Genomic DNA, 25345 nt, shown 5'->3' with positions numbered 1-25345 from the left:
TGTGAAAACTGTGAACATGACCTCTGCCATAGTGGAGGCATAATGAAAATGTTTCATTAACATGTTTAACAAGTCGATTGAAGCGGCCAAGTTTAATTTACCCTCCATTTGCATTTAATTAAAGGTTAGGCCTATTTTCTCAAAGTGTGCCCTTTAGGAAAACCAATTGAAAACAGATTGGGTGCTCGTTCTTTTTTGTGTTCTCTTGTAGCAATGATCAACGGCGATGGCTTTGTTAAGCCTTGGGGTGACTATTAATTTACAAAGGATCAGAGTTAAATACTTCAAAAACAGATTACATTTATTTCAAATTGTACAACCATGATTCAAGAGAAGAGCAGAGATTTAAGTTAGCATGATCAAAGAAATAATACACAAGATGACAATCTTAGAATATTGACGACCAAGATACCTTGAAATAAGGCAACAGTAAACATGTCATCCCCCACGAATGACTAACGTATGTACAGTTGATTACTATAGCCCCCTTCCCTATAAGTGTAATTTTGTCAATGCCAGATCTCTATGGCATGACTAATCATTCACCCAAATTTCATCAAAATTGTGCCAGTGGTGTCTGAGATATCGTGTGGGTTAGCTCATATCCCTAAACATGTGTGCCAAATTTCATCACTAAGTCAAACAGATTATAGCGCCACCGCAAGGTCGATATGAATGTTCTTGCATATGTTGAGTCTTGACAGTGTTTGCAACATGTGTACCAAATTATGTTACAATATGAATATCCTTGGCTGATTTATATGCAGTTATGTGCCAGACCACACCCACGTGAATGTTTATTGGTCAATAGCGGCCATGTTGTTGTAGCTATCAGTCAAATATTACATTGAGAGATCGTTTTCCATAAATGCCACATATCAAGTTTTGTGCAGATCGGTCATTCGGTAACAGAAGAGTAGTGTTAACTGTTTTTCACACAATTCAAAATGCCGGAAAATTCATCATGGCGGAACTTATGGGTCCCGAGACAAACTTGTTCCTTGTGAAGACAGGGATCGATCTACTAAATTTCATGACTTAAGGTCAAACGGGGTGAGGGGCGTGACCTTTCAAAGTTTGCATTTTCAATCTCGTTACAGAGCCACCATCTGGCCAATCAGTGTAATTTTCTAAATGCCTTAACGCTATGGCAAGACGCATCATTCACCCAAGTTTAGTCAAAACCGGGCCAGTGCTGTCTGAGATATCGCTTGTGACTAACACGTGAACCTACTAACGGACGGAAACAGATCCAAAGTGCCTTCCCCGATTTCATTGTGGGGGACAATGACCAGCATACACACAGGGATTGTTTGGAAGACAAATGCAATGACAAGGCAACACCTGTACGTGCAGGAGATGAGACAGACAATATTATAGAGTAGCACTTACATGTGCATTAGTATTTTATATACCAATTTGCAAAGAGCAGATTTTACCCATAGAAATACACTCAATAGAGTAATTCCTATGAATACTTTCAATTAACCAACCACATTAGCCTGGACTTGCATCTACATGACCGTGCAGATTTGGGACTTCCGTTTCATTAACAGGGGTATAGTCTCTTCATTATCTGACGCAGCAGTGGGTGAAACTTCGGAGCTCTCGGACAATGGAGTCTCACTAAAACACATGATACGTGTTCAGTCAGTATCAATGATTACTCAAACCAAAGCCGATCACTGGAAATAACTCACAAACATTATGTACCTGTTAGTCTGTGTTGTCATCGGTTTAATGCGCTCATTTAAATTCTCGCCTACAGAGGGATTATAACAAACAGTAAAAATTGGTTGAACAAAGCTTTTGATAAAACAGCCATTACTTTCTTGTAACAACATGTGCAGAATGTGGATGAAAAAAAACCCAATAGTGTTATTTTAACATGCTAGTGGTCCTCTGTCCAAATAAGGACTACTTAGCCCACACACTAGTTATAGCTAGTAGCTAGCTACTTCCCCAATGGGAGATTTGGAAAAAAGTTAATGTTGTGCACCCGTTTCTCAGGTTAAGATTGAGGGGAGTGGTTCTTACTCTGCTGGGCGAGTACAGGGTGGTTTGATGGGTCCTGGTTCTGGTAATAGGGGTCGGGATGCTCAAAATGATTATTCAGGTTCCTGGAGGTGAGAGGAAGAGGCACGCTCAAACATCATCATCTCAAAAATAACTTTTTAATAATAATTTAAATCACAAGCAGCAGTGTAACATTGGCCACACACACACAGCAATGCCAAGTTAAAGGCATCTTAGATACATGGTTTCTCTGGGACCGGGAGAATAACAAACATAGTGCAGCTATGCAGAAATGAGTGTGTGTTTACAGGGGGATGGTAGTGAATCATCAGTGGAAGCCAAGGTCATCCCCATGCACATTAATTATGTATGGGGTTTTGTTTTCTCTGCTGGTGCTCTTATGATATATCTGTGGCTGGCTAATGACTCTCCATTTCCCCATGATTCTATTCTTCTCTGCAGAGCAGACACTCCCAGAGCTCATTTTCTTCAGTGTAATTTAAGAAAACCCAATAGGTGTTTATACCTTAACGACATTCTGCAAAAATAAACAATTTAAGAGGCCGGAGTCTGGTGGCACGAAATGAAAACGTGTTTGATTTTCCAGTGTGCTAATCACAACAAGTAAAATTACCCTGGGTTTATTTATGGGTTGTCTGGATGGGTGTTATTGGGCTATGCACGTGTTTATAATGGTGCAGCTATGTACACTATTACTAAATGGACAGAAACAAATAACTTTCTTCTGAAACTCGTCAATCTATTATTGTTCTGAGAAATGAAGGCTATTCCATGTGAGAAATTGCCAAGAAACTGAAGATCTAGTACAACGCTGTGTACTACTCCCTTCACAGAACAGCGCAAACTGTCTCTAACCAGAATAGAAAGAGGAGTGGGAGTCCCTGGTGCACAACTGAGCAAGAGGACAAGTACATTAGAGTGTCTAGTTTGAGAAACAGACGTCTCACAAGTCCTCAACTGGCAGCTTCATTAAATAGTACCCACAAAACACCAGTCTCAACGTTAACAGTGAAGAGGCAACTCCGGAATGCTGGCCTTCTAGGCAGAGTTCCCCTGTCCAGTGTCTGTGTTCTTTTACCCATCTTAATCTTTTCTTTTTATTGGACAGTCTGAGATCTTCAGTTTCTTGACAATTTCTCACATGGAATCGCCTTCATTTCTCAGAACAAGAATAGACTGACGAGTTTCAGAAGAAAGTTATTTGTTTCTGGCCATTTTGAGCCTGTAATCGAACCCACAAATGCTGATGCTCCAGATACTAAGCTAGTCTAAAGAAGGCCAGTTTGATTGCTTCTTTAATCAGAACAGTTTTCAACTGTGCTAACATAATTGCAAAATGGTTTTCTAATGATCAATTAGCCTTTTAAAATGATAAACTTGGATTAGCTAACACAACGTGCCATTGGAACACAGGAGTGATGGTTGCTGATAATGGGCGTCTATGTAGATATTCCATTAAAAAAATCAGCCGTTTCCAGCTACCATAGTCATTTACAACATTAACAATGTCTACACTGTATTTCTGATCAATTTGATGTTATTTTAATGAACAGAAAATGTGCTTTTCTTTCAAAAACAAGGACATTTCTAAGTGACCCAAACTTTTGAACGTTAGTGTATGTGTGCTAATATGTACAGTAAATTAGTGATAATGTGCACTGTGTGAGCCTGTATGATGATGTTTACATTGTGTGTGTGTGTGTGTGTGTGTGTGTGTGTGTGTGTGTGTGTGTGTGTGTTAAATGCCCTGCCTGTTTGCCCCTGGCAGCACAGTCCGATAGCCCGGCTGCTCAGTGAGAGATCCTGTCACCGGTGACTGGGAGTCACCTGCTTCTCCCATGGTCACTGTGTGTGCCTGTTCTCCATCTGGCACCGGGGCTTCCTCCTCCTTCCCCGGCTCTCCGGTAGACAACTCTCCTGAGCCAGCTCCACTCACTATGGAACAACAGCCCAGTCAGTACACAGGAAATAAAACTGTATAAACGCATGAGTACACTTACAAGTTCTACAAGAGAGTTGAAAGTGATTTGAAATGGAACCATTTTTCACAGTCAACATTTAAACTGAAGGTCCTCACCTTGGGGCTCAGTCTTTGCCCTATGGCCATTCAGAACAGCTTTTCTATTTTGAGTGTGTAGACGAGGGCCGAGACATCTCTATGCAGAGTGTAGTAATGGTTTTCACGCAAGCAGGCACATCACACGTACACACACACACACACACACGCACATACACACACATACACAGACACACACACACTACATTATAGTTCCCATGAACAGACCAGAAGATGGTCGATATATTACCTGGTTATAGTGTTGATATATTAACTAGATACTGGCTGATAGATAAACAAATCAGTTTGTTTTCCTGCAACTGAGTATGATGGTCAGGAGTGTGGTGTCCAGACAGCACCTACCTGGGGTTTTCCAGGGGTGATCAGTGACAGCCTGTGTTGCAGGGCCTCGCTCAGCTTGTTGACCAGACGCTCCTGGACCGAGCTGGACGAGTCCTGGAAATGAAGACGGCGGTTAACCAACGTTATACGGTCTGATAAGGTCTGAGCAACCACATATAACTGAAAAAGTATATTCTATTGAGGATTGATTGTATGGGTTGATGTATTTGTAGTAGTGACCTCTTTACCTTGCACTTTGACAGTAAACCCAGAGCTTGTTTGTAGTAGAGGGTGGCTCTCTCCAGGTCTCTCAACTTAAAATGAACTTCCCCTAAACACTCACAAGTCTGCCATTGGCCCTTATAGTCATCTAGAGATATATGAGAGATAGAGAGAGAAAAGGAGGAAGAAGAAAGATAAATATAAAGAGACATTGAGAAAGTTGAGTAAACAAGGGAGAAAGAGAGAGAGACTTTAAGTGTCAAAAGGGGTCAATGGACGTAAAGAGTCATTAATAGTCTGTTCAAACATTTAGAACACACTTCAACATGAAAAATGTGCTTATTATTATTCTTATAAAGAATGAAGAACTTTGTACCAGTGTCTTTGAAGGCCTGCAAGGCGTGGAGGTAGTTCTCTGCTGCCTCCTCATGCTCCCCCAGCTGACTGAGAGCAAAGGCCAAGTTACTGAAGCAGCGGCCCTGAGCACGACGACTGCCCAAAGACCCTGACAGACACACAGAATGAGGGGGAAAGAGAAGGGGGAGAAGTATCAGAGAGAGATCCGTTTTTCCCACTTAAAAAAAGAATAAGTAGCTATAATGTCATGCTCACATCCCCAACAGCAAAAAATAATATGCACATACGCACAAGACATAACAGTGTGTGAGTCACTCAGTGGTGCTGTGGTAAGCACTCTAAGTACCCATGGGATTGCCTCAGTGGAATCTCAGCCCACACACCCCTGCACGCGCACACACACACTTTTCTCTGTTGCTAATGTGAGAGCTGCTCACAGAGACAGATTAGAGGCATGGAGAGCACTGGACACACAGACAGACCAAGGTACTGTAAAGGATTAATCAGGGTAATGTAAACTCACCCCATTCTGTACAAATGTGCGCAACCGCGACATTCAAACAAGGCTGCAAAGAAAACTAATGGGACAGTAGCGACTGTGTTGACTTCAAAATCTGGGGTGTGAACTACGTTTCTATTCAAGCGTTGATCGACATGGTAATGGCTCTATAGTACCGGAGAAAAAAACGGACCCTCCGTTACATCGTGACGTGTCATGCCGTAACATATACAGCACGCATAAAGCAACTGTTTCTGACTTACAATCTCTCTCCACCAGATGTAGCACTTCTCTCATCGTTTAAAAACAAGAAATGGACAGTGACGGGGGTAAGGGGGGATACCTAGTCATTTTTTGCATCATCATTGCAAGCGATCATGACTTTCAAAAGTCGCTGTTTACTTCTGAAGATCACTTTAGCACCGCCCTAAAAACCCGATTCAAATTCAACACAAACCTTCAAATAGGTATGTAATGACACATTATATAAACTATTTATAGTGTTTTATTTACATTTTAGCAGCGATAAGTTGGACAGATCGAGTGAAAAAAAGCAGTTTCCCCACACGACATCTCTCCTCCTCACTATCACACATTAGTTTCACTTCCCCACCTGCCATTTTTAAAAAGACCTGACAGAGCTCATTGCCTTCTTGAATCATGCAGAAACGGGCAACGTGGAGGTCCCATCATGGATGTTGTTGGAAAGTGGAGAAATTGTGCTTTATAGTGGTATTGACATTACAGTTGATCTGGAAGTATTACATTTTTGGGGCGCTAAAATAAGGTCAATTCTACGGACCAGGGCGATGTACAAAAGTGAGTGAGTTTACGTTATAATGAAATGTTTGAGGAATGGTCTGCCCCTCTGCCTAAACAATTACTCCTACACGCCTCAGGTAACATGTTCCTCACACACACATGAATCTCTGTGGCTCAGTTGGTAGAGTGCTTGCACCACTCATATGAAAAAATATGCACGCAGAGTACTTTGGAGAAAAGCGCATGCTAAATGGCATATCATTATTACATGCAGTAAACAACAGCACTGAACTGTGCAGAAAATACAGTATAACTAAACTCTCCAACGTAATTGACGTAATAAGCTCACCATGCAGGTTGGCTGCCTGGCGGTGGTAGTCCAGGGCCTGCCGGTACTGGCTCAGTGTGTTGTGAACGGCTCCCAGGTTCTGTAGGACCACGGCCAGCCTGCTGGGCCTGGTGCAGGCCAGGGGCAGGGCCCGCTCATAGCACCCGGCTGCCTCCTGGAACAACTTCAGCTGGGAGAAAATCAGGCCCAGGTCATTGTACACCTTACCTGAAAGACAGAGGGATAAAGTCACAAAACTGTGACCAAATTGTTGACTGACAATGCTGTTACTCATTTGTTTTTTCCTCAATTCAGTTACTCTGACAGTTTATCTACCGAGCAACTCTGGGTCTTTGATGTTGTTGCTCAGCTCGAGGCAATCAGTGAGCACGGTGATGATATCATCCGTGGTGAAGTCATCTGACTGGAGCATGTGACTCCCTGCCTCTTTGTAGGCCATGGTGGCTGAGTCCAGCTTGCCTGCCATCCTGTAGCTCTCTCCAGCCCTCTGGAAGCTTTGAGCTGCCTGGGTCCAGTCCTGCAAACACACATCTTGAATCAGAACCAGCTCTATGTAGGACAGTCAGTGAGCTGTCAGTATATAGACCTGGCTGCTACACATTAGGGATGTGCATCTTTCCCTTTCAAGACGATTCGATACATATCTAGATACATGGGCTACAATACAATACAGGAACGATAAGTTTTAGTTTGAAACTATCATATGTGATTCGGTTTGATTAGAGGAACGAATCAATGCGATTCAGTTCGATGCAATGCACTAACATTTGTTGCATAAACACATTCCTTTTCCATTCCAAATTAAAATATGCTGCTGATGGAGCTTATGAGCTGGGCTTCTCTGAGCTGACTTCTGTGTGTGTGTAAATTATGTACTGTATATGTCTATGTTGCACCTGAGCTGAGCCATAAGGGAAACTGGGCATCTACCCCGCTTTTGATCTGAAATCACCCACTAGTAAATGTGTCATTTTTGCAGATTAAAAGTGTTAGCTAGTAATGTATAAATATTTATTTTTAAAATTTGCTATGACATAGCCAATGAATATAAAGCACAACTTTGGATTTCACCCGTGTCTCAGAATCAAATGGTTTAGACCTTTTGGAAGTTGGACCTCGGGTGAGCTCTTCTTCTTCTCCCGCTTCCACCATGCAATGAAGGTAGCAAAAGTGATTGCTGTCCTCATTATGAAATTATCTACTTTACCATGTACAGTGGGGCAAAAAAGTATTTAGTCAGCCACCAATTGTGCAAGTTCTCCCACTTAAAAAGATGAGAGGCCTGTAATTTTCATCATAGGTACACTTCAACTATGACAGACAAAATGAGGAGAAAAAATCCAGAAAATCACATTGTAGGATTTTTTATGAATTTATTTGCAAATTGTGGTGGAAAATAAGTATTTGGTCACCTACAAACAAGCAGGATTTCTGGCTCTCACAGACCTGTAACTTCTTCAAGAGGCTCCTCTGTCCTCCACTCGTTACCTGTATTAATGGCACCTGTTTGAACTTGTTATCAGTATAAAAGACACCTGTCCACAACCTCAAACAGTCACACTCCAAACTCCACTATGGCCAAGACCAAAGAGCTGTCAAAGGACACCAGAAACAAAATCGTAGACCTGCACCAGGCTGGGAAGACTGAATCTGCAATAGGTAAGCAGCTTGGTTTGAAGAAATCAACTGTGGGAGCAATTATTAGGAAATGGAAGACATACAAGACCACTGATAATCTCCCTCGATCTGGGGCTCCGCATACTCATTGTTTTAAGCAAAACTACAAAAAACTATTGCTGATGGTGTACCTGAACAATCAAAATAAAATCCAATGTAAGCTCTGATCAGCATGTAAAGCCAGATGAGAGCTGTGTGTCCCGCAGTAGCTTAGGCTACTTTATTCTGGTAAAACACAATTTTCAACAGCCCATTTGATAACAATAACCTAACAAATTACATTGGTTGTCACTCAACTGAAAGCCTAATATTGCACAAGACATTTTCAAACATCTGAATGCTGAAGGTGAAGCGCAGATGTGCCAGATCAGGAATAGTCAGCGAGCGAAGCTGCTCGCAGTTTGACTACCGATTTTGCTTAGGGTTGTTCAGCATGCAAAATGTCGATCAATGACTGTCAACACAATTGTATGCTTAGTTTGACACTGAAGTAGAGGATGCAATTGTCACAAAAGATGAGAGGCATTTTCGGAAGGTAGAAAGAAAGTAATTTGAGCAACAACAAAAAATTGTGAACAGGTGATTTGCAACGTTTGAATTGATTTTTGGACAGATGCATGCTACATTTGGATCGGTTTGGGGTCCCGCTGACCGATGCACTCAGATCTTAAACATTTGAACCAGGGACTGATGCATACAGGTGAATCTTTACATCCCTATTATAAATGCTAATAATGATACTAATTTATTGATAATACCCACACACTGCCTGTGGCAGTTCTCTAAATAATTTTATTGTGGCTTGACTCTGACACACCGACTGAGGGTGTCCCAATGAGAAACGGACCATAATGACAGCGACTGGCCCTTCATCAGTGGCAGCTGGTGATCAGCAAAGATGAGGGAGGTGGGCAGGTTCACTAAAGATCTGAAAAGGTTAATGGCATAATTTTTCTTTGTGTTACAATTGTATTGATTAAACGAATTGCAAAGCATGATTTCTGAGCACCTAATACATTAGAAGGAAGATGGCTCATATGAATCAATCAACTGACAATCAATTAAAGGAGAAGTTGAGTATTTATAACCAAATATAGGTATCGCTCAAGTTGCACAAAAGGAAATATAATGTTGCGGATAAAGTTTGGAATGACACAATTTCATATGTAAAACATCTAAAGCCCTACATCACTATACTGAGAGCTTTGTTGTTTCTAAAATTACATATTGTTGTTGTTTTTGGAGCCTTTGTTCATTTTTTTCAGGGCCCCTATACTATACAACGAGGATGAGGACGTGATTTGCTGTTTGTTTCTAAAAAATAAAAATAAATCACAAAAAGATGTCTGGACCCTTCTATAAAGAAACTATTTTCATAAAAAGCAACTATTTCCATTTGGTTGTAAAAAAAGAACTTATTTAACAATCATTCAACTATCGCAATTTACTCAAGCATTTTTTGAGTACTTGAGCATTTATTTTAGCAGAGAAGCTTGTTTTCTTCCTACTGTGGTATAGTCCTTCAATTTTCAGTCTCGAGTATTCTAGGCCTCATGCATAAGCATCTTATTTTCTTTGCAGAAGATATGGGTGGTCTTCTAAATTCTGACTCAGCACAATCTTAATGTGCATGAAAGCAAATCTCCTGGTGGTAATCCCTCATTATAAAAAAGCACAGTTTGGTCTTTTCTCTGAATATATTGGATTGGTGTTAAATCTCTTTAGGAGAGTATCCCACCTACATTTTGGAATGGCTTAAGGTGAGGAATATAAGTACAGTTTACTGCCGTTTTACAGTTCCCCTCTAATGAGATTTTTGGTAGGGTAATCTGATCCTTGAGCTGAACCATAAACAACATACACCTGGAGCTGACTGACCTTTAGGAGCAGGTGACAGTGGGACATTTTCATACAGGAGTCCCCCTCACTGGCCCCATCCCCCTGGGAGCGGTACAGCTGGGCTGCCTGGAGGTAGTGACCAGCCGCCTGGCCGTGGTTCCCCAGGATCTCATGGGCTACGGCCATGTTGAACTGTAGGTCTGCTACCCGCTCCCCCTTCTCTCCTGGCTGGGCCCGCTTCAGGAAGTCCAGCCCCTTCAGGGCTTTACCCACCTCCACGTAGGCAGCTCCCAGGTTAAAGGCACATGCCTGCTGGACCCTGGTCTCCTTTAACTGTGGGTGATAGAGTATGGTAAGACAGGCAACTTAAACATTATAAAAGCTAACATAAGTACCAGTAAACATTATGCAGCATATTTGACTTTCTTCCATACAGTATGTCTAAATATTGTGGTTGTCAGATGTATGTTGTTGTGAAAACCAATTACCATTTGGGGGACAATAAAGATTGTGTAAACACTGTAATCCATTTGGACTTGAACCAGACAAGTTTTTGTTGCCTGGACATTTTCCAAACAATAAAATCATGTGCTCAGTTCTCCCCCTCACAGTTTTAGCAAGCCCTATATTATATGGGTGAGGTGCAGGACAGAATGTCTCAAAATGGACAACATGGAAGTAGCCTAAGTAATGTCACCTCTATGGAAGCTTTGAAGGCCTTTTTGAAACAGCGGAGGGCTTCTTCACAGTCCCCTTGCTTTAGGGCAATGTGGCCAGAGGCTGTGAGCTCCTCTATGTCCACCTGGACCTTCAGGACATCAGCCTCTTTGTCTTTGCTCTTTACACATTCGTCACTCTTTTGCTTCTTCTTCCTGCCCTCATGTGATAGGTAGCTATCAGATGCCATATTGATTTCGCCAGGGGGTGGCTATAGGATAGCATTATGAGGAGACTGATGGAAAGAAGAGAGCAAAATAATGATAAAGTTCAGATTATAGTCACACTCACTCAGGTCATGACACTGACAGTACTGCCCTCCTTTGGTGACAATGAGTACTAGACTAGCTATGTGGCAAACCACATGAGGACTCACTCAGTGCCTGTCCTCTTCAAATACATGTTTAATTAAGTATATTACGTGATCACTGAACATGCATTTCTTTTAGGCATATATAGCCAGAATTGTCGCATTCAAATAAACATTTTTGAGAAGTAGCATGGACCGATGTCTATCTTGTTTGCTAGCTAACTTGGCTACTTTCCTCTCATCTGGTGTGCACCGAAGTTGAAACCACATGACTAGTTAACGCATTAGCTTCTCGAGTCTTGGTAACATGGCTAACGTAGATAGTTTAGTTAGCTATTTCACTCACATTTTCAAGATGAGCAGCCATCCAAAACAGAGCAGTCGCAATTAGTTAGTTAGCTTGACAAATACCTAGGTAAATTATCCGTACAGCCGTAATCCCTAGTTAGTCTATATCACACGTTTTAGCTGGCTTTTCTTGTTAGCTTGCTAACTAGCTAATGTTAGGGAGTTACTGGTTTGTGGAGCCAGGGAAAGCTATGAAGTAGCAGGTCTGTTGCTATGGCAATATTAAATAGGAAGTGAGGCGTAGTTGGCCATATAAATGATTTTAGGCACAATTAACAAGGAGACTGAAGCAGCAACTTAAATATCGTACTGCTAGTTATGACTATTTACAAATGTATATATATATATATATATATATATATATATATTTGTTTTTGTTGTATTTACTTATTTTTATTTTATTTATTTATATATATAAAAAAAATCATATATATATATATATATATATATATATATATATTTAAAAATGAAAGAAAGGAAACATCTCCCAGAAAGTTATTTATGGGCGGCAGGTAGCCTAGTGGTTAGAGCGTTGGGCTCGTAACTGAAATGTTGCTAGGCCGTCATTGTAAATGAGTGATGGGCCGGTTCTTGTATGTCAACGTTGGGAGCCGGCTCGCATATCAGAAGAGCCGAATCTATAAAAAAAATTAAGATATGAATAATCAACATATTTAAATGAATAGAATTAACTAATTCAAAGAATAATAATATACGCCTAAATGCTCAAGCGCGCACACACATTCGTTCTGACTGTCTGCTCAGACTAACAGCCTCCCCTGTTGTTCCTGTCAATCAGACACGCAGTGTCAACCAAAGGGAGGGCCCACACTTTGCAGCTAAGGAGAGCAGCTGTGAAAACAACAGCTGGAAAATGAGGCAGAAGCACAGCATTTGGAAGCTTTTTAATAATGTAAACAACATTTAGATAGAGCACAGTGTAGAATTTGCCAAAACAAAACCACATATAAAGCCAGTTGAGAGTGGCCAGAGAATGGCAAGTAGATGGAAAAGTGGTCTGTCTAACATAACCAAAGCCATGAAAATGTTAAATGGAACCCATCATCCATGTCTTGCCCACACAATCAACCTGATAGTAAGAGATGCTCTGAAGGTGATGAAGCCCACTGTGAACAAAGTGAAAGCAGCTGTGGAATACTTCCACAGGAGCACAGTAGGTGCTGAAAAACTAAAGTAGACACAACGCCAGATGGGGATGCCTGAGCTGAGGCCTAAACAAGACTGCACTACAAGGTGGAATTCAACATTTTATATGTTGAAGTGGTTTCTTGAGTCAAAGGATGCCATCATCTCTACCCTGGCCATTGTCAATGCACCTGTTGATGCTCTGACCCAAGAGGAATGGGAGGTGGAGGAGGTGTGCAGTCCTGGAACCCTTTGAGCAGGTCACTGTGGAGATCAGTGGAGAGGGGTAAGCAGTTATTACTTCATCATTATTTAATCCAGTATTATATATGTATATGAGAAGTAGATGAGAATGTAGTATCAGTAGACAAAACATGAACCTGAAATAATAAGTTACTGTTCTCTCTTTTCAGCTATGTGACAGCCTCAAAAATAATACTCCTGTGTAAGGGTCTGCAGAAAATCACAGCCAGCCGCCAGAGAAGCAAATGTTACCACAGGACATGTGACAGAGTTGATGGACATCCTATGTCAAACTATCGCAAACTGTTTTGAAAAAAAAATAAAATATATTTTTTAAAGAGCCGTTTGGGAGCCAAAAGAGCCGGCTCTTTTTGGTGAGCTGAGCCGAACGAGCCGGCTCACTGAAAATGCCCATCACTATTAAGAATTTGTTCTTAACTGACATGCCTAGTTAAGTACAGGTACATTTTTAAAAAATCACGTGTGTTCGAACGTTTCTAAAATACACTTCATGTACCACAATACAAAGTGACCACCTGTATTGGCCAATCAGAACGGCTTCTGGCGGGATATTCAAAGTTCAAACTTGATGGAACCATTAACAGAAACATGTGTCTGTACTGCAGGTGAGGCAGTAGGAGAGGAGGGAATGATAGTGTTTGTTTTTTTTCCTGGAAACAGGATCAACCATTTAAGTGAAACACTATCCACATGCGGAAATCATATCGATAACTTGAGACCAGAAAATATAGCTAGCGTTTTGAGAGAATGTGCCAGTAATATGTCGTCTGGGAACAAGTCAAGGAAATGGGAGATTCGGGCACACAAACCGGGTTCAGGTGGCTGTAAGTTAAGCGACCTTGCAACCTAATTAACCAAAGTCTGTTAGACAGTAAATAGTAAACTGTTGTTTTGCCTGGTTTAGGTGGGTGGCTAAGTTACCTGTGATCTATAGTTAACGTTAGCGAATGATCTAACCTTAACGTTAAAGGCTTACTGTAACGTTATAGCTAGTTAACTTGCAAGTCTCCTAATATAACGTTAGCTAACTTGTCAAGGTTAACTTGGGTCAAGTTCATGTCAACTCGGGTATTTAGTTAGGTTAGACATCTAGATGGTACGTTGTATAAAGTTATATGATTTTTGACATGTTGTTATAGATGAGTGGTTGACAGCTGAGGAGATGGATGAACAACGCATCCAGAAGGTTGCCTATCAATACCTGTGCCGTTTGGAAGAGGCTAAAAGGTAAGAACATTTGAAACTGTATTTTCAGTTGGTTTCAGACAATAACTGACTTGTACTTCAGACTGTATCACTTCACCCTATCATGGATAGCTAACTCGCTTTTGAAGTGAATTGGCCAATTCTCTTTCTACAGGAAATTGCAAAAGCAACTATCTCTGTCATTGTCTGATTGCTCTTCATGTTTCAACACATCACCTGCAATACTTGGAAAAATATTGCATTAAAATTCCCTAGTAAGTTAACATTAGATGTATGTTCTCTCTTTACAGGTGGATGGAAGCTTGTCTCCATGAGGAGCTGCCTGCCCCGACTGAGCAGGAGGAAGGGCTGAGGAACGGAGTGCTGCTGGCCAAGCTAGGCCACTGTTTCACCCCCAAGATAGTCCCCCTCAAAGATCTATGACCTGGACCAGGAACGCTTCAAGGTCTGCTCTATTATTCACAGCCCTATGGTTTTACTGAAATGCCTCTCACTAAGAAAGACTGAGTTTCCTGCTCAGTAACTTTCTTTTGGACCTTTTTTGACAGTCTTGTCATTTATTTTTCTCTGAAAAATAACACTCAGCCCCTTGTTTACCTTCTTGACCCTTTAGAACTACCTATTTTTCTCAGTACCTGCTTTTCTGCTCTAATGTAGTCTTTTCACATGACTGGAACCCAACTCCCTTAGAGCTGAGATTTGAATTTGTGCTGAGCAAGCATAATACTCTATTTCAAAGGCATTGAATAGTGTAGCTGAATATCAGAGGTGTCATAATGGAGATTTCTCCATCGGATCATATCTTTCTCCCTCAGGGTATGGGATTGCAGTTCCGCCACATGGACAACATCAACCATTGGCGCAGTGCGATGGTGGAGATCGGACTGCCAACTGTAAATTAAAGGGAGAAATAAACTCTTTATTAGGCCTGTCCTCACATATAACAGTAGCAATCTTGTTTACTGTTACACCTGAACTACACCTAACCTGTCCTTGTTGTTTCAGATGTTCCACCCAGAGACGACTGACATCTATGATAAGAAGAACATCCCCAGAACTGTGTACTGTATCTGTGCTCTCAGCCTCTACCTTTTCCGACTATGTTTGGCCCCTCAGATCCATGACCTCTGTGGCAAGGTCAAATCTACAGGTAGAGTCCCAGTAGCCTCTTACTATTCAATCACAACTGGGATAAGGGGAAAATATAATATTAATATTCCTCTCTCATTCCTGTGTTTTTGGGGTAATATTTATTCTCCAGAGGAGATATGGCATCCAGATGCCAGCCTTTAGCAAGATTGGGGGAATCTTAGCCAATGAGATAACAGTGGATGAGGCTGCTAGTAAGTAGAGGCACAGATGTTTTGCTTTGATGTTTTCAGATGTAGAAAATACACCTTATTTCAAGTTAAAATATGAATTCACACTGGCCCAAAATGTGTTTGTTTTCTCTCTACTATTACTCTCTACTTAAACTGATATGGATGGGATTTCAAAATTGAAACGCCAAGAGACACATCGGATACTATTGAAGTTCCTCGGTCATCGACTGTCATCTAAGAGTCAATGTTTTCACTGTCCTTGAATAGTTTATCAAAATGTTGCCTCTAGCTCCCTTCTCTCTCCCTCCAGTCCATGCTGCAGTTATAGCGATCAACGAGGCGGTGGAGAGCGGGCACGTGGAGGTCATTGCCCAGGCCCTGCGGAACCCCAGCGCCATGCTCACCAACCTGCAGGAGCACCTGATGCCAGTCTACCAGGAGATGGCACGGGCACAGAAGGCGGCTCTCGCCTACACCAAGGTGACTAACAGACTGAATTAATATGATAATTTAAAAATGCATTTATAGCCGTATCCCTTGTACAGAGTTTCTGTTGGTGTCAGGATAGTAATCATGTGTACTGAATTTCTAGTGTAACTGTTCAGAGGAGAAGGATATCTATGAGGAACACCTGACCCAAAGTGAGATTCAAGAGAACATTGACAAAGTAAATGGTGAGTTGACTTACCCATCAAACAGATAAATAAGAAGATGAATAAAAATTAAACCAAATATTTTGTCACTGTGTATGCAGTGTGTGCGGCCATAGAGCAGGTGGACGAGGCCCTGGATTGTGGGGACTCTGGCCATCCTGGCAGCCCTCCAGGTCCCCTGTCTGGCCCTGAGGGGCCTCCAGAGAGACCATGGTACCTGGAGCAACTGGCCACTGACCATGAACAGAATGTCCTGGTGAGAAACTGCACATTAACACCGCACACAGAGACACTGTGACCCCCTGGCCTTTAGTCTCTGACATGTGGCAGGACCTGGGCTGTGTGGACCCTCTGGAGCGAGATGAGCTGCAGAAGGAGGTGTTGTGGCTAACGAGGAGGCCCAGAGCAACCAGACAAGTCAGTACACACTCAACTAAATACTGTATCGTAGTCAGTTCTTATCACAAGGGGCATGCACTATATCAATTCCAGTGACTCTTGAGTTGCTGCATGTGTACTTAAATATATTAATGCCCTGTCCTTTGCAGTCCCAATGTTCCATTGTAGATCCATCCAAACAAAATGTGTGTGTTTATTCAGTGCAGAAAGCTGTAAGATCTATCAACGAGAACCTGCGTCTTGGGGAGCCCAGGCAGACTGTTCGTGCCCTCATGGACCCTGAGGGCATCTCACTCAACTCCTTTTCTCTGCAACTTTGTCTTGTCTGTAAACAAGACTGTGTTCCATTAACATTTTGGTTAAAAAAAAATGAATAGTAATATAAACAATATAGGGGGAAATTACCAGGTTACCGAAATTGAATAATTTTGTTGTATGTAAACTGACTGTAGTGAATATGGTCCTCTGTGCCTGCAGGGGGACCTGCAGCAGGAGGAGCTGTACGTAGCAGTGGAGATACTCTCGGCGGTGGCTCTCATCAACCAGGCAGTGGAGGCCAAAGATGTGGGAGCCTTCTGTGCCACGCTGGTCAGCCCTGCAGCCGGTCTGGCCGATATTGACGACAGCTTGGTCCAGAGGTGGGTTTCCAGTACCACTCTCCTGACAATTCTCAGTTGTCTCTGTAGCCTGGGTGCAGATCTGTATACTTGAACTAACTCTTTTGCCATTTGCCTCAGGTACTTTGAGGAGCTGGGTGATCAGAGGAGGAAGGCTGGGAGAGCTCTGCTGACGTGGAACAATCTCCAGAGAGGACCGAACTCTGTAACCGCAGCAGCACAGGAAGAGCGTGACCGTACGTTGGAGAACTGAACACCAACTCCCAGAAACACTGGGTTTAGGTCCATTGACAGAAATATTTTGTTGGGTGCTATTTGATTCTAAAACCAGAGGAACACCTTGTATTTGACTGGATCTGCTTCCTGTTTGTCCACAGAGATCCTCGCCATCTGGCTAACCAGGCCCTGTGTCGAGGCGACCTTCAGAAGGCTCTAGCTGCACTGCTGCTGCCTTCTAGTGGCCTTGAGGAGGTGACGACACTCAATGCCCGCTGCTACCATGACGTACTGACCAGAGGCCGGAGGTTGAAGGCTGAGGTATGTCATCCAGGAAGACATAATAGTTTAAAACAGGGAATCTAAACAAGATTTTGTGGTTCATTGTTCAATGCTGTGCCCTGTCCTATCACAGGTGAGCCGTAATCCAGGAGCAGAGTTGTGGTTGGCTGACATTCAGAAAGGAGTGAGAAGAGCCAATCACGACACTCAAAGAGCCCCGAAGAGTGAGTTGGCGTAATACCTTCACATCGGGTTTTTAAAGCCATGGTGAAATTTTATGCTGATGGGTTTCCTCACAACAGTTGTAATTCATATTATCACAAAATGTATACCGTTATCTTAACTGTGTGTGTGTTTCCCTGGCCAGTGTCCCTGGGCTTGGTGGCCGTGAACCAGGCAGTGGAGGAGGGCAAGACGTCCCAGACGCTGCGAGTCCTGCGTCTGCCAGAGGTGGCGCTGCGGAGCGTGGTGGAAGAATGTGCTGGAGTGTACCAGGCTGAAATCACCGCCCTACTCTTGAGCCAAATCTGTGGGAGGTCAGTACCCACTACCGTGATTCACTTGTGTTCATGCTGGTTGTGATCTAGTAGCATATTAGCTGCTCATAATTGGTCAGGATTAACCGTAGACTCAGCGACGCAGTAAATGTCATATCAGGTCAATTTCAGCAACAACTAAGAGCGTTGAAGCATGAGGCTGAACATCTCCATTGTTTTGGTCCCGCCACATTGTAGCAGACTGAGTGTACCGTTGCTCATCCGCAGATACTATGTTGCATCGCGCTCATCTCAGTATCTGCGGTGCTGCTCCTGGCAGCGTCATAACACTGAATCTACCTTCAATCTTCTAGGTAGTGATAAGCCCTAATCTCTATGTACTGGGACTCAGGGGACAACTGGAGCCCATGACTGAAGACTAAGGACAGGCCCTACTACTTCCACCTGACAGGCCCCCTCATATGTGGCCTATGCTGAGTTTTATGCAATGGCTTGCTTAATTTAAGTGTGTGTTCTCCAGACTCAGCCTCTGTACCTGGCCCAGCTGATCTTCCTGAAGCCCCAGAATAAAACGACTCTCTTCATGGAGACTGTCATCTTCACCCTGTTCAACTACGGCTCCGACTGCAGGGAGGCCTACCTGCTGCTGCAGCTCTTCACCCCCGCGCTGCGCCATGAGATCAAGTCAGTGTACACACACTATTCACACACTATACAGGTGGTGACTGGGAACCCCACAGTCATTAAGATGTTGGTGAGTTTCTACCGCCATGCCCGCGGTCAGACGGCGTTGAAGGAGATCCTAGGGCTAGCCATTAGAGAGGTGCTGCAGGACTGCATCCTCAGCATCCGCACGGACCCCTGCGAGATCGACAAGAGCTGGGTCAACCAGACCCAGACCAACCACAAGAGGTCAGCACTGAGCCAGGAGCAAATGTAGTGTCGTGGTGGTTCTCCTATAGAGAGCCTAGACAGTTTTAGCTTGGCCACTAGAGTTCAGCATAAAGCAAGAAATACATATACTATGCAGACTGATTTACTTACTTTAGTTGAATGCACTGATTTTGATTTGCTCATGACAAGTATTTAAAGATATGTACGCTCACACTCTCAGATTGGCTTCAAGAGGTCCATTGAGAAACATAAATGCATACACACACACAGCAACATACTCTGTCTCCTCTCCCCAGCTCCCTGCCCTATGAAGTGAGTGCAGAGCAGCCTCCCCCCCCCCCCCCCAAGTGCAGCGTCGCCCGGACATCTCTATCTTCAACCTCAAGAACGTTACAGACCGCCTGCACAACGCAATCACCAGCAACCTGCATAAATTACCGTAAGAGGCCCTTCATATGCACTCTGCAGAGCTTCCTTTTCATTCTCAGTGCAATTCATTTGAATCACCAGGAACTTAATCAAACAGCTGTTGGGCGCTCACGTCTTCCTCTCACCAGATTTGGCTACTTATTGTTTTAGTTTGATTTGTTTCTGTGATGGGAGTTCAACACTCAGGCGTTCTCCTTCCTCCCACAGATATGGGATGCGCTACACAGCCTAGGTCCTGAGAGATTCTCTACATGAGAAGTTTCCTCAGGCCAGCGAGGATGAGCTTTACAAGGTACACTACTGACCAGACTCGATGAATAAATCACGCAACATTCAAAAAGGTCCTCATGTCAATGACAGACAAACGATAGATATGGAGTCAAAAGACCGAGCCCAATATTTGATTAGTTTAAAACAAGAAACAATTGGGACACAATGAATATCTTCACATACACTACATGAGCAAAAGTATGTGGACACCTGCTCGTCAAACATCTCATTACAAAATCATGGGCATTAATATGGAGTTGGTCCCCTTTGCTACTTTAACAGCCTCCACTCTTCTGGGAAGGCTTTCTACTAGATGTTGGAACATTGCTGCTGGGACTTGCTTCCATTTCAGTCACGAGCATTAGTGAGGTCGTGCACTGATATTGGTCTTGGCTCGCAGTCGCCGTTCCAATTCATCCTAAAGGCGTTCGATGGGGTTGAGGTCAGGGCTCTGTGCAGGACAGTCAAGTTCTTCCACACCGATCTCGACAAACCTTTTCTGCATGGACCTTGCTTGGTGCACGGGGGCATACATTGTCACTCTGAAACATGAAAGAGCCTTCTTCGAACTGTTACCACAAAGTTGGAAGCACAGAATCGTCTAGAATGTCATTGTACGCTGTAGCTTTAAGAATTTAAATTCACTGGAACTAAGGGTCTTAGCCCGAAACATGAAAAACCGCCCCAGACCATTATTCCTCCTCCACCGAACTTTACATTTGGCGCTATGCATTTGGGCAGGATTGTTCTGTGAGCTTGTGTGGTATACCACTTCCCGACTTAGCCATTGTTGCTCCTAGACGCTTAAACTTCACAATAACAGCATTTACAGTTGACTGGGGTCGCTCTAGCAGGGGAGAAATTTGACTGTGACTTGCTGGAAAGGTGGCATCTTATGACGGTGCCACTTTGAAAGTCTGAGCTCTTCAGTAAGGCCATTCTACTGACAATGTTTGTTTATGGAGATTGCATGGCTGTGTGCTCGATTTTATACATTGGTACTGTACTTTTGTGTATATGTAGTGTATTTACCAAAAAAAGTAATACATCCACCACCGCAAAAACAAGAGAGGGAACCTGGCAGATAATTGCAGACAGAGTAAATGCGCAAGTGAAGAGTGCTTTTCATGACAACACGGGCAGCAATGTATTCGGTTTTAGTTGTAACCCCATGGGAGTCACAGATCATCTGACCAAAAAGTAAGGAAAATCATTGAATTTAATGACTGTTTCTGAAAATTATTTGGTTTGGTGGAAGTGTTGGCTACAATATTAAATAGCTGCCTGTTTATGCTGTGAAAATATTTTCTATTAATTTAGTCTCCTTCATTTGGTCCAGAGGGTCTTTTGAATTGGGGATATGTGTCCATCTATAGCACCAATGACGTTTTGAAAATCTGCAGGATGAATTAGACGATGTATTATTTTTATCATATTGCCTAGGTTTATTCATTTGAGATTAGCAAAGCATCGCTGGCAGTCAACTGACCTCAGTTTACTCTACCTGCAGTTCTGTAGAAGTCCTTCATGATTATATGGAAAACTTGATAGCCAGCAAATGCAACAGACATAAAATACCTCTTCAATGCGAGGCACTTATTATGGCTCTACACACAGTTGCCTTGCCAAATAGTTCAGCTTTGCCCATATTGTACAGGAAACTTCCAATGGCAAAACATCACAAAGCAATACAGTTTGTATAGCAGTCAAAGCGAAACCATGCTGGCTTAGATTTGCTATATATGGGTTAAGTAAATTGACCAGATATGAGTGATTGTATTTTTGAACGTTCTTCTTCATGATCTAAAGGATGTATTCAAGGTCCAATAATTTGTTCTCTTTTGTAAAGCACTGCCAACAACGCAGGCTCCGATGTCAAGTGGATTTTCTCAAATGATGAACAATCTTATTAGCGGAGAAGTCCCGTATTTATTCACTAGAACAGGCTAAGGTCAAGTTAACCTAGTAGGTATCGGTTTTACTTCAGAGAATTCGGTGTTGTGGTTTCTGATCAGGCTGTCTTTCAAGTTTTTTTTTTCTGGAGCTGAACATTCAGAGTTTGCACGTTCTGGTTTGACAGATCTCGCTAAGTCACTAATCTTGCTTTCTGGAATACTCGTGTTATTGTCAGATTGTGTGGAACCTGGTGTTATGATGGTTGTGTTGAGGTCAGATTATGGGGATCCTGGTGTACTACCGCTACATGAACCCAGCTGCTGTGGCTCAGGATGGTTTTGATGTGGTAGAGTTCTCGTCTGGCTCCTCACTGCTCCCTGAGCAGCGTTGCATCCTGGGTTCCATCGCACGCATCCTGCAGCATGCCGCCTCACACAAACACTTCCATGGTGACAGCCCTCACCTGCGCGCCCTCAACGACTACATTACCCTGACGCACTCCAAGTTCCGGTGAATCGTCCCGTCATTTTAGCGCATCCTCCACCCCCTTTTTAGAGGAGAGCTTTATTACTATAATTAGGCTATACATGCTAAATGGTTCTTAAGCAGATCTTCCGCAGTAAGTTCCTGCATGCTGCGTGTGATGTGTCGGCGCCAGAGGAGCATTTTAACATTGATGAATACTCTGAGATGGTCATCCTCAACAAGCATGTCATCTATATCTCCATCAGTGAGCTCCTTAACACACACAAGGTCTGGATGCCATATAAGCTAAAGAGGCATAGAAACTTTTCGTTTTTAATGGGTTCTGGGGGAGGTGGGTTGGGAACAAACCTTTTCATTTGAGTAGATCCTGTGTGTGTGTGTGTGTGTGTGTGTGTGTGTGTGTGTGTGTGGGTGTGTGTGTGTAGCTTCTGATGGAGCACCAGGACTCCCTGTGTCCCGACCAGTCTGACCCATTGCTGACTGCTGACCTGGGGAAGGTGCCCACTATCCAAGCTCTGGTTGGTGAGGGGGCTGTGAGCGCTGCGGAGCCCCAGACCGAGCAGACCCTGGCCCAGTACAGTAAGATGGAGATGTCCCTCAACCTCACCAGCAAGTTTGATGTTTTCAGGGGCTCTGACGACCACCCTGACACCAGGGGGATTCTCCTCAGGTAGGGGCTTAAACTTTTTAACATTTCAGTGAGGTATGACTATCACACCATGAAAATGGCATGTCTAACTTGAAGTGTGTTTTGTTTCTGTGTGGTTGTGTTTTGCAGTACCAAACAGTTTATCGTCGACTTGATCCGAGCCCAGCCTTGAGAGCTTCTTCCTCTCAGGATCAGGTATATTCCACAGCTCTTCACTGGGCTGCCACACGCCCTCTTCCTCACACTCTCATCTCTCCGTAGGGAGTTGGTAGTAGTTAACCGCTGGTGAATTCCTCTCAGGAAGTGCAGCACGCGTGGATGATGCACTGCCGTGCCCAAAGGGACGCCCGCACCCCTGAGAAGATGAAGAGGAACCAGTTGATCGTTTCCGACGGCAACCTGTCTCTGGAGGAGAAGAAGCAGAAGATCCAGCGTAGCCTGAGGAGGCTGGAGAGCCTGGGGGTCCTGACCCCACCTGACTCTGAGACACAGATACTACAGCTCATAGCCAAGGTAGATAGACATACACTACACAGCACACACACAGACATTTTAATTGTAAAGTTATCACACCAAATCAACTACAGATAAACCTCCCCCCCCGTGACAGACCATGGGCAGCCTGCACTGCAAGACCTCCTTCCACAGCTAACAGGTGGACTTCTACAGCAAGTACATCACCACCTGCCTGGGTAACCTCACCGCCAAACACAGATAGACACAAACACATGTGGGAGTGTGACCACACTGGAAGATGGCTTTACACTGCTACTGTGCTGAGCTCTCTATCACTCTCTCTCTCTCTCTTTCTTTCTTCCTCAGTAAGGTGAGTGGAAAGAAGGCAGCAGAGAGCAAAGGGAAGAAGAGCAAGCATCCTACACTGCTACCCGTTTACATGAGAAAGGAGTCCTTATGGAGATCGAGAACCTGCCAGTCACACAGTGAGTATGCAGGAACGTGCACACACACCACCCTACCAAATTACCATGGTTGGTTACCTAGGGCATCAAGAAATTAAATGTATTTGATTATTATATCTCCTCAGGTTTAAGAATGTCATCTTTGACATTGTGCCCGCTGATGAGGGCGGCACATTCCAGGCTCGCTTTATGGGTGTGGACATGGAGAAGTTCCCCCTCAAATACCAGGTGAGTCTGGGGAGTAGTATAATGAAACTAGAACAGACATTTCAATACAAACCTATGGTCTGTGATTGATGCAAATCCCAGTCTCTCACTGAAATCAGTGCTCTATATTGTATGTGCTGCAATGGTAAATTATTTAGTGATCCTATTTTGAAAGATCTTGGATTTCAGAACTGTATTCAAACGTGTATGTGTGTGTACTGGAGCTGCAGCAGGTCCTACGAGGGAGTGGCGGTGATGAAGATGTTCGACAAGGCCAAAGTCAACGTCAACCTGCTAATCTTCCTTCTCAACAAGAAGTTCTTCAAGAAGTGAGGGGGTTAAGATAGTGCCAGATCTCCCACCCAACACGGGGAGCAGCCTACACAGTCCTCTAGTATTTTGTGCACTACTTAAAATGAGCACAGGACCGCCGCTAAGCTACATTTGCCACACGCTCCACATACATATGCTCTTAGGGGATTTTATGTTGTGCAACTTAATGATTCAAATGCCACTTTCAATGCCATAGGAACTGGTACTGTAACATGTACCTTGAGACTTCCTATGATTATGGTTTATTGTCTCCCTGATGTGTAGGTTACTGACAGGTCTGGCCACATTGTAAGGAATTTGTGTAATTGACTGTAAAGACATGATATTGCAATGAGGGTGATTCCATTAGCTAGGCTTATGTCAGCTGAGATGTGGTTGAGCCTTGTGGTCCAACCTTTGAACTCTAACCTAAGAGGCTTGACCTTTTTGTTAGTCTGGGCTTAACTTTTGTTCATACTTATGTACATATTTTCTGTCATTTACAGTGCCTTGCGAAAGTATTCGGCCCCCTTGAACTTTGCGACCTTTTGCCACATTTCAGGCTTCAAACATAAAGATATAAAACTATTTTTTTGTGAAGAATCAACAACAAGTGGGACACAATCATGAAGTGGAACGACATTTATTGGATATTTCAAACTTTTTTAACAAATCAAAAACTGAAAAATTGGGCGTGCAAAATTATTCAGCCCCTTTACTTTCAGTGCAGCAAACTCTCCAGAAGTTCAGTGAGGATCTCTGAATGATCCAATGTTGACCTAAATGACTAATGATGATAAATACAATCCACCTGTGTGTAATCAAGTCTCCGTATAAATGCACCTGCACTGTGATAGTCTCAGAGGTCCGTTAAAAGCGCAGAGAGCATCATGAAGAACAAGGAACGCACCAGGCAGGTCCGAGATACTGTTGTGAAGAAGTTTAAAGCCGGATTTGGATACAAAAAGATTTCCCAAGCTTTAAACATCCCAAGGAGCACTGTGCAAGCGATAATATTGAAATGGAAGGAGTATCAGATCACTGCAAATCTACCAAGACCTGGCCGTCCCTCTAAACTTTCAGCTCATACAAGGAGAAGACTGATCAGAGATGCAGCCAAGAGGCCCATGATCACTCGGGATGAACTGCAGAGATCTACAGCTGA

The 25345-nt window shown here is 43.2% G+C and overlaps 1 protein-coding gene and 1 pseudogene across 1 annotated transcript; one reads left to right on the top strand and one right to left on the bottom strand.

Moving 5' to 3' along the window:
* Nucleotides 1–286: 286 nt before the first annotated feature.
* Nucleotides 287–11092, bottom strand: LOC139405848 (tetratricopeptide repeat protein 24-like). Its single transcript, XM_071148283.1, has 12 exons — nucleotides 10838–11092; nucleotides 10180–10473; nucleotides 6940–7141; nucleotides 6625–6831; nucleotides 5034–5162; nucleotides 4684–4805; nucleotides 4457–4549; nucleotides 4115–4193; nucleotides 3789–3972; nucleotides 2038–2120; nucleotides 1714–1762; nucleotides 287–1626 (listed from the first exon to the last, which is right to left on the bottom strand). Exons 1-12 carry the CDS (start codon nucleotides 11045–11047, stop codon nucleotides 1515–1517), a joined length of 1764 nt encoding a protein of 587 aa, XP_071004384.1. The 5' UTR covers nucleotides 11048–11092; the 3' UTR covers nucleotides 287–1514.
* A 2532-nt stretch (nucleotides 11093–13624) lies between these two features.
* Nucleotides 13625–24201, top strand: LOC139385272 (ras GTPase-activating-like protein IQGAP3; annotated as a pseudogene).
* Nucleotides 24202–25345: the final 1144 nt, after the last annotated feature.

The sequence above is a fragment of the Oncorhynchus clarkii genome, chromosome 3 (genome assembly GCF_045791955.1).
Source record: "Oncorhynchus clarkii lewisi isolate Uvic-CL-2024 chromosome 3, UVic_Ocla_1.0, whole genome shotgun sequence".
Lineage (NCBI taxonomy): Eukaryota > Metazoa > Chordata > Actinopteri > Salmoniformes > Salmonidae > Oncorhynchus > Oncorhynchus clarkii.
Note: the sequence above shows the minus strand (reverse complement) of the source record. Positions and strands in the feature narration are given on the sequence as shown.